General features: G+C 36.4%; 1 protein-coding gene across 1 annotated transcript in view; it reads left to right on the top strand.

The window, feature by feature from the left end:
• USP34 (ubiquitin specific peptidase 34) overlaps window positions 1-13,283 on the top strand; it is a 132,457-nt gene that overhangs the window by 67,660 nt on the left and 51,514 nt on the right. Inside the window, exons 16-32 of the mRNA XM_063443750.1 lie at window positions 183-298; window positions 725-852; window positions 2,072-2,161; window positions 2,876-2,971; window positions 3,935-4,017; window positions 5,052-5,206; window positions 5,324-5,437; window positions 6,174-6,273; window positions 6,583-6,742; window positions 6,896-7,022; window positions 7,138-7,285; window positions 8,269-8,369; window positions 9,549-9,758; window positions 10,672-10,797; window positions 10,968-11,090; window positions 11,655-11,738; window positions 12,848-12,934. Of these exons, the coding sequence (XP_063299820.1) occupies window positions 183-298; window positions 725-852; window positions 2,072-2,161; window positions 2,876-2,971; window positions 3,935-4,017; window positions 5,052-5,206; window positions 5,324-5,437; window positions 6,174-6,273; window positions 6,583-6,742; window positions 6,896-7,022; window positions 7,138-7,285; window positions 8,269-8,369; window positions 9,549-9,758; window positions 10,672-10,797; window positions 10,968-11,090; window positions 11,655-11,738; window positions 12,848-12,934 (2,048 nt within the window). The remainder of the gene's footprint in view (window positions 1-182; window positions 299-724; window positions 853-2,071; window positions 2,162-2,875; window positions 2,972-3,934; window positions 4,018-5,051; window positions 5,207-5,323; window positions 5,438-6,173; window positions 6,274-6,582; window positions 6,743-6,895; window positions 7,023-7,137; window positions 7,286-8,268; window positions 8,370-9,548; window positions 9,759-10,671; window positions 10,798-10,967; window positions 11,091-11,654; window positions 11,739-12,847; window positions 12,935-13,283) is intronic.

The raw sequence follows: 13,283 nt of genomic DNA, 5'->3' as shown, positions 1-13,283 counted from the left end.
AGTTCTAAGTAAGTTGCAGCAAACCTTTCCCTGCTTCTATATATCAAGGTATTAACTAAACTATTATGAGGGAATATTGTTTCAGGTTAGTGTCATCCACTAACCAATTACTTTTTTTGTTTCTTTCATTACATATTCTATTTAAATTTTGCGTTTAATGTTTAATCCTGTTCTTCCTGTAGGTCCTTCAGTTCATAAACACCAATATAACAGCAATGCGGTGGTGGACATAAACCTGGATAATGTTTGTAAAAAGGGTAACACCCTTCTATGGGACCTGGTCCAGGATGAAGATGCAGTAAGTTCAATATGAATGATTTAAGGGACACCCAATTATTTTTCTTAATCTATACATATTGTTATTTAAAAAAATTAATTCCCCTCGGAATGTCAATGTCCTGTCCACCTCTGCTCTTTCTCAGTATTTGGTGATCTTGGGCAATCCCAATGCAAATGCATGAGATTTGATGATTGTTAGTATACATTACCATTGAATTTTCCATGGAAAAATGTATGCAGCTCAAACATGCAGCAGCCTTGCATGTGAACTCATTGAAAACTTTCTTTATTGAGCTATTTCTAGTTTCTAGTAGATGAGTGACTGTCATAAGCATTCGAAACATGGATAATTAGCTGAAGTTTCCTTTGAGTGTCAGTTTTACATTTCCACAGTCAGGTTTAGAAATCTGAAAAGAGGAAGTTGTAACTGTTGTTTATGTTGTAGATTCACCTATCTGAAGGTCTGATAAATGAAGCAGAAAAACTCCTATGTTCCTTGGTGTGTTGGTTTACAGACAGACAGATCAGGATGCGTTTCATTGAAGGCTGCCTGGAAAATCTTGCCAATAATAGGTAAGAGCAAAATAAGCAAGTGTGTGTTTTTTTTTTTTTCTTCTCAATTGAACATTCTAAGATGGTCTAGAACGAGATTGTCAAATGCATATAATAAACCCACAGCTTGTGCAATTAAACAAAAAATAATAATTAAAGAAGCACCCTTTATTATAATTTTCAGCATGAACATGGCAATAAATAATTTAAAGTAGAGCAAACTTATCTTAAGGAACCACAGATAAGAACAACTTAAAAAGTAACCCATACAAACTTAATTTTCCCAGTTACAAATTTTGTTATTTTATTTCCTTTTTTTAATAAAGGGACACTATAGTCACCTGAACAACTTTAGCTTAATGAAGCAGTTTTGGTGTATAGAGCATGCCCCTGCAGCCTCACTGCTCAATCCTCTGCCATTTAGGAGTTAAACCCCTTTGTTTATGAACCCTAGTCACACCTCCCTGCATGTGACTTGCACAGCCTTCCATAAACACTTCCTGTAAAGAGAGCCCTATTTAGGCTTTCTTTATTGCAAGTTCTGTTTAATTAAGATTTTCTTATCCCCTGCTATGTTAATAGCTTGCTATACCCTGCAAGAGCCTCCTGTATGTGATTAAAGTTCAATTTAGAGATTGAGATACAATTATTTAAGGTAAATTACATATGTTTTAAAGTGAAACCAGTTTTTTGTTTTTTTTTTCCATGCAGGCTCTGTCAATCATAGCCAGGACAGGTGTGGCTAGGGCTGCATAAACAGAAACAAAGTGATTTAACTCCTAAATGACAGTGAATTGAGCAGTGAAATTGCAGGGGAATGATCTATATATTAAAACTGCTTTATTTAGCTAAAGTAATTTAGGTGACTATAGTGTCCCTTTAAGGATTATGACAGAGATTTTGAGATTGATGATGTCTACTGTGGTATATTTCAATTCTCAGGTTTCTCACATGAGCCCAGGTTTATTAACAAATGAGGCACTAATCGAGAGACGAAATGGAAACCATTCTTTACTTTGATGTCTAAAATGTAACCATACACACTTATAAATGCAAATAGCATGTGTATGTTTCTAAGTGAAATCACTCAATCAGCCTAGTCATTTCTATTGTTAAACAATATTATGTTTTGCAAGCTAGCTTGAGAATTCAAATATTCAATATATAGAAATTGCTATATACAAGAAAATTTAATGTTTAATGTTTCACCCTTAAGATTGTTTCCTATATTTACCCACAGATCAGTGGTTGTCTCACTACGTCTTCTTCCAAAGTTATTTGGAACTTTTCAACAGTTTGGAAGCAGTTATGATACTCACTGGATAACAATGTAGGTTGACTTTTTTAACTTTCACGTATGCCTAATTATTATGGGTTTGTGGATTTTTACATTTTTATTTTTTTAATGTTTTTTTTGAGAGCGCTTTATTTTAGGGGTTACTTGCCAATATGAACTACTTACCTCTTGTAATTTAAGTTGTCATGCAAAGACCAAAGTACAGAGTGTGTATAAAATAAGATACAAGATAATAACCCATTAGAAAATGCATATATGCCACTAGACCATCAGAAAGTATGACATCAGAAGGAAGCTTTGCGGATGAGACATAGCACCTTTATGTATAAGTGACAAGAAATTTGCAATATTTAATTCAATGCAGCTTTTAGTCATCCAAACATGTTTGGCAGCGTGAATATGCCTGTTCGCTTGACCGATACTATAAGCGTGCACTCTCAGCTTCTTTCACCCTCTACTCCAACATAATCACCACCACACTCCATTAGCACCGAGGGAAGAGAAAATTGATCTTTCATTTTATTTTTAGTTCTTTCTTGTAACACAGAGTTGAGTACTTTGGTAATCTAGCTATGCATTTCCTTTTATATGATGTGTTCTAGTTGGTAAATAGCAGACTATTAATGTTCAGTTCAATTAATGAATACATGCCCATTACCTTCCTAGGGCAAGTAAGTCTGTTAGATTACTGCCTTCTAAATATCTTCCATGGAGCTGTAAACTATTGTATCCCTGTTCTATTCCTAGGTGGGCAGAGAAGGAACTGAATATGATGAAGCTATTCTTTGACAACTTGGTACACTACATCCAGTCTATCCGAGATGGACAACACAAGCATGCCTTGTAAGTAGATGTATATAATCTACCAATTTATCCTGTTCCAGGCTAATGTATCTTTATAGTAAACCTGTCATCCCTGAATCTGATGCCATGTTCACAGTTCACCTTCATGTCTTAATAGTTAGGATGTAAAATGGACAGCAAATATCTAGATTAAAACATACATATTTACCCAGTGGTATATCACCTAGTTAACCCTTAATATAGCAGAACAATCTTATGTGCAGTGATGTTATTTCAAGTTATAAGCCAGACCTAGCACTGTTATACTATATCTAATGCCTTTTAGCTCACCTACGCACTGCACTAAATGTATAGAATACTCTTTTGTGCTGCATGTTTAATAGCCCGTTTCTTACCAGCGTGTTTACATTTTGCTCTTCTTAGTATAGCATAAAACTTTTTTCACATAATATATAAGCGTGCTTCCAAACACATAGCTCACTCATGTACTCCTACTCAGAGGAAACTGTAATATTTTGTTAGACTAAATACAGCAGTGAGTTGTTAGACTACCGTGTATAACTGTGTCTATAACTAGAATAATAGATGAACATAGCCTGTGACCTGTCAGACGCACCTAACCCATAAATCAATATGTGTCACTACTCGTAGACTACATCACGCAATAATCTAAAACACATACCTTAGCAACTAGTATTATTATCATGTTATTTTGTCTTCCAAATAAAAATGTGTGCTTTTCATTCTCGCCGTGACAATGTATGCAATTGAAAGCCTGTACTAGCTGTTGTGGCTCTACAGGATATTATATAATATCATGCACACGAAAAATAAAGAATTAAAAAAAAAAAACATACATATTTACTACTTATATGGTTTACTGGACTGGAAAATGATTTGTATAAAATAAATAGAATATTTTTTTTGTAGATGAAGCTTATTTTGACATTCTTTTGCATCATGCTTTCTCCTATTGACTGATTACCATTTTGTTTGGTGCAGGTACAGTCACAGTGCAGAGGTTCAAGTTCGACTTCAGTTTTTAACCTGTGTCTTTTCCACTTTGGGATCACCAGATCACTTCAGTACGTACTTTTACATATTGTGTGTTTAGAACATTATTCTCTTGGTTCTACAACCAAGTTCTATAGTTGGTTCTATAATCCATCATTGGTTATGATTTTGTTCAATGAATGCTTGGTGTCCATTCTTTACTTAACTGCTTCATAGGTGCTTGGCATTTCTTTTTGCTTCCTTAATCTTTGGCAATGCTATGTAGTGGTCAGTAGCACAAGGTTGATTTGGTAAAAGCAGGTGATAGATTGAAATCAGATCATTTGCTATCATTAAAGGGACACTATAGTCACATGAACAACTTCAGCTTAATGAGGTTGTTCAGGTGAGAACCATAGCTCCCTGCAGCCTATCTCATGTAAACACTGTATTTTCTGAGAAAATACAGTGTTTACACTGAAAGCTAGGAACACCTCCAGTTGCAGTCACTCAGAGTGAACCAGAGGGACTTCGGAGTTGATGGAGGCATAATATGCCTCCAACCATTCAGATCTGCTGTGCACGAGCATCCTGTGATTCAGTATCTCCTCCCACTGCATGCAGACACTGAACTTTCCTCATAGAGATTAAATGATTCAATTTATCTCTGAGGAGATGCTGATTGGCCAGGGCTAGGTTTGAATCATGCTGTCTCTGCCCCTGATCTGCCTCCTTGTCAGTCTCAGCCAATCCTATGAGGAAGCACTGTGATTGTAACAGGCTATCACATGTCAGCAGACTGCTTGTTTTTCCTGAGTCTAACAGCATGCAGATTTACAGCTTCTGGCTTGAATACAGTAAGATTTTTACTATATTTATGGAGGCATGAGGGCCCAGGGGGGCTAGATGGTTTTGAAAGGGACTCTTGGTAGCTGGCTTTAGGCCTGATATCTGGGGTTTCTAACAGTACACCCTACTCCTCATGTCTTCTGTTAATGGATTGTAGGTGTTCCCCCTACTCTTGGCACAGATGTTTTGCAAAAAGTAAACAGAAGACCTATCAGCAGGTAAATTAAATATATTTTCCTTTATCATGGTTTTACTAATGATTTACGGATTCATTTAGGGTTAAGCTTGGAGCAGGTGGACATCTTATGGCACTGTTTGGTTGAAGATTTGGAATGCTATGACGATGCACTGCACTGGTTCTTAAATCAAGTTCGTAGCAAAGATCAACACGCCATGGGAATGGAAACGTATAAGCATCTTTTTCTGGAGAAGGTAATTCAAATTGTTTATAGTGTTACACTGTATGGGGGAAAAAAAGACCTAAGGAAGATTTTCTTTAATGCCCTTTATTGATTTTTCTTCTTCTTTTTTTTTTTTTTTTTTTTTTAGATGCCACAACTAAAACCTGAAACTATTAGCATGACTGGTTTGAACCTATTTCAACATTTGTGTAACCTAGCCCGTCTTGCAACAAGCGCTTATGATGGTGGCTCAAACTCCGAGGTAATTATAAGTTTGTGTGTCTTGTTTCATAAAAGAATATGAGCCATTTGGATGAATTTATGGTCTGGGCTTTTATCAGATTATCATCACCATCCATGTTATACAGATTCACACTTGATAATACGCAAGTGTAGTTTCCATATTATCCATGCAGAGGGGGATGGCTTTGGGTCCAATAGAGAGCCTTAGTTTTGGTCAAACCACTCCAAAACATTTTGACAAAAAATGGGTTTCATTTTAAAGACATTTTGATTCCACCCACTTGCAATCTTTGTCCTCTTTTTATGTCCCCCGTTAGCATCAGTCAAGTCACCAGTTCAGCTCACACTGACCTCTCATTAGCTGAGCTGCCCTACACACCTTTCTATCTGAAAGATGTCTTGTGAGAGGGGAAGGCTTGGATAAGGAGTTGGTTACACAATAGAAGTGTTATTTTTTTAAAGCAAAACTAATGAATGCGGTGAAAAACAATGCATAGGATAGTTAAATTGCGCAGACATTGTAATCCAAAATCTAACACTTGGAGACACTTGTTTCCTGGCCTTGTGTTAAAGACGTATAAAGGTATTTTGCTTCAAGAACACTGTAGGTGCAACAAAAATTAAGCTTAATTTCATCCTGTTTTGCTTCTCTGGACTGTGTGTGTGGCTGTGTTTTATAAATAAGTTCTCTTGTATTTTTCTTTTATTTATTTTTTTAACTTGTCTTTTAAAGTGCTGTTTTACCATTTTTTTAGTTATGTGGTATGGATCAATTTTGGGGCATTGCTTTAAGAGCTCAAACTGGGGATGTCAGCAGAGCAGCCATCCAGTATATCAACTCCTATTATATCAATGGTAAGGTGTCACAATAATACTTTAAGGAATTTACTTTGTATTTTGCGAATACTTTGTTTCTTCATCTATGCTTTAAAAGGAGTATGGAATCTGTGATTTTAAGCTAAATATGCTTTAATGTATAAACATCTTCAATATTGTCTTTAAGACTGAGGCAAGTTTTGTCTTTACATCTGTAGTGTTTGAGCCACTGGAATTTGAGATGGTACACCATGTATTTCCTAATTTTATTTGAGGAATAAGGAGGACGATGTGCTAATTTCCTGTCTGAACCCAGCGCTGTGTAAACAAACAAAATCTTCTGTTTAGGTAAAACAGGGTTGGAGAAGGAGCATGAGTTTATTAGCAAGTGTATGGAGAGTTTAATGATCGCCTCCAGTAATCTTGAACAGGACTCCCAGTCAAGTCTCACCATCATTGAAAGGGGACTTCTGATGCTGAAAACACACCTTGAAGCTTTCCGGAGAAGGCAAGTTGCTTAATATTTTGTTGTGTCATAGACCATAATGATTTTTATTTCAACTGATTACATTTATTGTGCCACTGAATGTGGAGTAAGTACAATTATTTGTTCCTAGCATGTGAATTTATGCTTTTGTTTTTCTTTTTCTTTGCATTTTAGGTTTGCATATCATCTAAGGCAGTGGCAGATTGAAGGCACCGGTATCAGCAGTCATTTAAAGGCACTTAATGATAAGCAGTCCTTACCCCTGCGAATTGTGTGCCAGCCAGCAGGGCTTCCTGACAAGGTCAGTAATAAGTACCATACACAACTAAAGTTACCGGTCAGAATAGTTAAAGGTGTTAAAATTTGCTACCGAAAAACCTTTTTCTTTGCGTCATATGTTGTTCTTCTCACCACAGATGACAATAGAGATGTATCCAAGTGATCAGGTAGCTGACCTGAGGGCAGAAGTTACCCACTGGTATGAGAATTTGCAGAAGGACCAGTTAAACCAACAAGCACAGCTCCAGGAGTTTGGACAAAGTAGCCGTAAAGGAGACTTTCCAGGTGAACAATTATTTATTTTAAAAGCTTATCATGAATCGAGAGTTAATGCCATAATTTTTCTGGTAAGACCACACCTTGAATATGCTGTGCAATTTTGGGCACCTGTTCTAAAGAAAGATATCATGGCACTAGAAAAAGTGCAGAGACGAGCTACAAAATTGATAAAAGGAATGGAGCATTTTAGTTATGAAGAAAGGTTAAAAAATTTCAATCACTTCAGTTTAGAAAAACGGCGCCTGAGAGGGGATATGATAACATTATACAAATATATTCGGGGCCAGTACAAACCTTTATCTGGAAATCTATTCATAAACAGGGCTATACATAGGACACGAGGTCACACATTTAGGCTTGAAGAAAGGAGATTTCATCTAAGGCAAAGAAAAGTTTTTATTTTTTTTTTATTTTTTTTTTTATTTTTTTTTTTTTTTTTTTTTATTTTTTTTTTATTCATTGCCTGAAGAGGTGGTTTTGTCAGTCTATACAGATGTTTAATGTTTTACTGCAATTGGATAAATACTTGCAAAAACATAACATACATGGATATAATTTCTAATTAGTGGGGTAATAGTTGCTTGATCCAAGGAGACATCTAACTGCTATTTTGGGGTCAAGAAGGAATTTTTTCCTAGTTTGATGCAAAATTGGAAGCGCTTCAGACTGGGTTTTTTTGCCTTCTTTTGGATCAACGGCAAAAGCATATGTGAGGAAGGCTGAACTTGATGGAACGCAAGTCTCTTTTCAACTATGTAATTTTGCTTTTTAAACAATACATTAGACTTAATTTTAACAAACACCATTATGGTCCTGTCTACAGAACTGATTTAAGCAATAAAATGTTTTAAAGATTATTAAGTTGAAAAAAAATGCGTTTTATCATATGTATATGTAAGGAGAAACAAGTGTTTCTTATTTGTGAAGCAAAATCCTGTACATTTATTTTAAAAGAATTCAGATTTTATTTCTTTTTTTTCTTTTTCAAGGTGGTCTAATGGGACCAGTTCGAATGATTTCATCTGGCCACGAGCTGACAACAGACTATGATGAAAAAACACTCAATGAACTTGGCTTTAAAGATATGCAGGTATTTTCACAACTATGTATAATCTATATACATTTCTTCAGGGATATGATGCAGGTATGTTTCCATTGTGATATTATCATAAAGGAAATAATAGTGAATTGTATTCCATTTAATTGGTAAAAATAAAGGTGTGTTAAGACTAATGATTTATTTTAGATTAAAATTTTTCCTTATGCAAAGTTTTTCATTCCTTTCCCTTGGATTTTTAAATATATTTTTATATAGCATTTTAATTAAAGCTGTAACATATAATTTTATGTGGCCTGTAAAGTAAATATACAATCTCTTAAAATTCAAACTGTTGGAACAGTCAGACTGCTGCACCAATTTGGTACAATATTTTTTTCGCGGCTACAATCCTAGGATGGCGTGTAAAGAACAGTATGACAACAAACATCCAGCCAGCACAAAGTATAGATTAAAAATTGCACTCTTTAGTCTCCAAAAACCGACCATTTTTGAGCACAGTAAAGTGATATTTAGAGGAAATTATTCACAAATAGATCACAGTATATGCTTAATATTTTGCAAGTTGAAGATCAATGTTTCATTAAAGAGCAAACGTCACTTCTGAGGATTTCTAATATTCGGTTTAATGATCTCCCTATGTTTCACAAACGTGTCAGGTCTGAAGAGTAGCATTTTAAAGGTATAAAGTGATAAGTTCTGTATTTACCTCTAAATTGGAAAAGAGCGCTGTCTTGGCTTCTTGTCAAACAATGTTTCTGTTTCTCATCCAATGCAGTGTGCTCCCTGGCTCTACCAGGACTGAACTGCATTGTTATGGCAGGTGCCAAATCTTTTTAAACATAAAATAAAATAAAAAACTCTACAGTAGCAGAATGACGATAGAAATGCCAGGGGACTCCTAGATCTGTAACCAATACAGCAAGAGTTCCACTTTACTATAAATATAATAAAATGAGAAGTATTATGGTAAACACCATTTACCAAGCACTGTATTTTGTTTTCCTATGAACTCACAAAATGGCCAAATCATATCAGTCTGGGCTAATTTAGTTTTGAAAGGCCTGAGCTGCCAAGGTTGGTCTTCAGAGATCTACAAGAGATCCTCAATGATATGTTCTGTCCTAGAACAATGATCCTGTCTGCCCTTTACTCTGTTTGCATATGTCATTGATTTACTTTAACATAAGACCATGTTTTCTTATCAACCAGATGGTGTTTGTGTCCTTGGGTGCCCCACGCCGTGAGAGAAAAGGCGAGGGTGTGCAGCTGCCTGCATCCTGCTTGCCACCACCACAAAAGGAAAATATCCCCATGCTGCTCCTCCTACAGGAACCTCATCTCACCACCTTGTTTGACCTGCTGGAAATGCTGGCCTCCTTCAAACCTCCTTCAGGAGAAATGGTTATGGAAGATGTTGAGGTAATTTTAGTTGCATTCTGAATATTTACTGCGAAAGAACACCTCTAGGCAATTTCATGTATATCTCCAAAATAATGAAAAGAACGGCACTCTACCTTTCAGAAGTATTGCCTGGTTGCATTTCACCACTTGTTCATAAATATGCTTTAAAAAAAATAATAATATTTATGAATGTGTTTTATGAATATAAATTAAGATTACATTGTAAGATTGACATTTTGGGAGGACCTGGGCAATTTATCGAGATTTTGATAAAGGCCCAGTTTAGGCTGAGATGTTGATCTTTTGATGTAACCTTACTGCTACTGTTCCTTAAGAGTTTAAATAATGAAAAGTTAGCTTTTATTGGTTACGTGTTCATTTTTCAGCTCCATTATACTTGATGGTTTGCAAGGCTCTGATTTCAGTTGGAGGTGGGCATGTGCTTCCTTCATAGGGGCATCAAGCCTGAGGTGTGACCTTATCGTGTGTCGGAAGTCAATTACGATTTACTTTTGTTGCATATTTCACCCCAGCAAATATAGAAATAGTGTTTTCTAGGATGAATAATGAATGAGGTACTTAAAAATGTTTATTTTTTATTTTATTTTTTTAATAAAATGGTAATAAAAGTTAACCTCAAGATTAATAATAAAAAAAAAATTTCCTGCTGGTTAATAAAATTGTTTTTAGAATTTACTCTCCTACCTTAATTACAATGCTTTAGGACCATGCAAAATGTAGGTCCCCAGATATTGTAGAACTTAAAACTGTGCTGCTTCAGGACATTGTTTATCTTCCACAAAGCAGAATGGGCTATAGTGGGCTACTTCTCTGCCTGGTTATCTTTACTGTGTACTTGGAACGAGCACAATGGTGCATAGAGCAATTTGTATATTCAGTTGTACATCCATGTGCTATCTGTTCTGTGCAGAGTATTAGATGTGAAGAACTGCACCTCCATGCCGAGAATTTGTCCAGGCGCGTCTGGGAGCTTCTGATGCTCCTTCCTACCTGTCCCAACATGTTGCAGGCGTTTCAAAACGTTTCTGATGAGCAGGTAAGTCACGTGTCATTTAAACCATTGTAATCTGGTCACCAAAGCTGTGCAGCTTTATTCATTTTCACCCGTTCATGTTATTTTCCAGCATTCCAATGACCATGTTTACACCACCAATGCCGTGCTTTTTAATAAAATTTTTTAATTTGTTTGTTTATTTTTTTTTGTAGGGAAGTGATGGACCTTGCTGGAAAGACTTGCTCCGAATAAAAAGTGCTCATAAACTACTTTATGCGCTTGAAATCATAGAAGCTTTGGGGAAACCAAATAGGAGAATAAGAAGAGAATCTACGGTAATAAAACTCCAACCAATTCCAAATAATTGTTTTTGCAAATTTAGATTCCCCCCCCCCCCCCCCCCCCCAAAAAAAAACCCCCAAAAAAACACGGACTAAATTCATTACTGTTTGGAAGGACTCTTTGCAATGCTGTTGTGACAATTGTATAGGTCAGGGATGGCTCAGAACTACATTACCCATGTTTTTCAGGAGATTAGCCATTAATAGTAAGGGCATTCCAAACGTTCTACTGGTATTGGCTTTACAAAGGCTTGGTCAATTCAGTAACAACCTAGATATACACTTCTACAGTACTCAAGATAAGACAAGGTGCTAATTACTAGCCATTTCACATTATTGGCCATTTAACTTGCATCCTTTGTCTTTCCCTAATCTTTAATGTTCTGGTAACTAGGACAATGCTCTTTTGGAGATATTTGAAGAACAAAATCAAAATGCTGCTTGATTAACTGCAGTTTGGCAATGTATTTGAACACTGAAAGAGAAATACTATTAAAGCTTCTACCTACATTTGCTACAGTACACCAACATGCCTAACCAACGTTACTGTATCTGCAGGGCAGCTACAGCGATATGTATCCAGACTCTGATGATTCGAGCGAAGATCAGATTGAGAACAGTAAAAATACGTGGAGCTGCAAGGTTTGGATCTTTTATTTTTATTTTTTTTTATATATGTAACCTATTTATTCCCTTAACTCTTAATGACTTATATGTGATAACTGTCAGTTTAACAACTTCATGACTTGGTGTTAATCAAATCACGTTCTATCATGGCAGTCTTCGCAAATCATTTGTTTAGAAGTGTTTATGGAGCCTTTGGACTTGCATGGTGCTGTCCGGATAGAAAGGAAAGGGAGATATATATAACGTTGTGCTTCACTTACACCATTTCTCATAACTTTCAGAAATTCAGCCTTGTACACCAGAGCTTACTTGGGAAAATACAGCTTGCATTGTTAGAGTAAATAATAATTTGGTTAAAGGGACACTCCAGGCACCCAGACCACTTCTGCCCATTGGAGTGGTCTGGATGCCAACTCCCACTACTCCTACTCCTAACCCTGCAACTGTAATTATTGCAGTTTTTTCATAAATTATAGCAAGGATTGCTAGAGTGTGAGGACCTCCAGCGTCGCTAATTTCCCCATAGGAAAGCATTGAAATTCGTTTTCAATGCTTTCCTATGGGGAGACCTAATGCGCATGTGCGGCATTGCGCATTAGGTCTCCTCGGCCGCTGGGCTGGATCAGTCTCGCCCACTGGCCGACGGAATCAGGAGGAGGGGCGCGGAGGAGGAGACAGCGACGAGGGACATCGTCGCTGCCTCAGGTAAGTGACTGAAGGTGTTTTCACCCCTTCAGTAACCGGGGATTGGTGGGTGGGAGGGAGAGGGTACCTCCAGTGCCAGGAAAATGGATTGTTTTCCTGGCACTTGAGTTTCTCTTTAAGTCATGGTTTTAAGAATATTATTTTAAGAAATTTTAATATCCCAATTCTAACTTTAGCCTTGAATGGTGTATAGGGATACATTGGCTTTTATCTATTTTTTTTTTTTTTCCTTCTTTGAATCTGTATACAGGAGCAAAACACGTGAATACATAGGCATTCAAAGTGTTTGAACGCAACTATGTAACATTCATTCAGATCTGTTTATGTAATAACCTTTTTTCTAAATTAAATTATAATTGATGCTCGAAGTGTATAATACATGTTGATTCTTTTAATTTTCATTGTCAATATTTCCTTAGTTTGTGGCTGCAGGTGGACTGCAACAGTTAATCGAGATATTTAATTCAGGAATTTTGGAGCCCATAGAGCAGGAATCTTGGACAGTGGTGAGTTTACATTTTCACATTTTATTTGTTTAGTTTGAAACATGTTTACGTTCCGCATTCATAATGTGCACTTTTCATATCCTTAAACTTGCTTGTGAAAAAAAGGTGTGTGTGTGTGTGTGTGTGTATAGATGTTGTATGTATGTGTGTGTGTGTGTATATGTATATTCTTTCCAGTCACACCCTAGCACCCAAAGCACAGCTATCCGTTTGCAACAATATGACTAAATTTAGCTTTTTCCTCTCTGAGCACCGTGGTGTAGGAGAATTTAGAAAGAGATGAATCTTCTCAGACATTTCGTCTGTGCCAATTCAGCTAGTCTAGACTCTCCTTTACCATAGTGCTTAA

Source organism: Pelobates fuscus, chromosome 2 (genome assembly GCF_036172605.1).
Source record: "Pelobates fuscus isolate aPelFus1 chromosome 2, aPelFus1.pri, whole genome shotgun sequence".
Lineage (NCBI taxonomy): Eukaryota > Metazoa > Chordata > Amphibia > Anura > Pelobatidae > Pelobates > Pelobates fuscus.
Note: the sequence above shows the minus strand (reverse complement) of the source record. Positions and strands in the feature narration are given on the sequence as shown.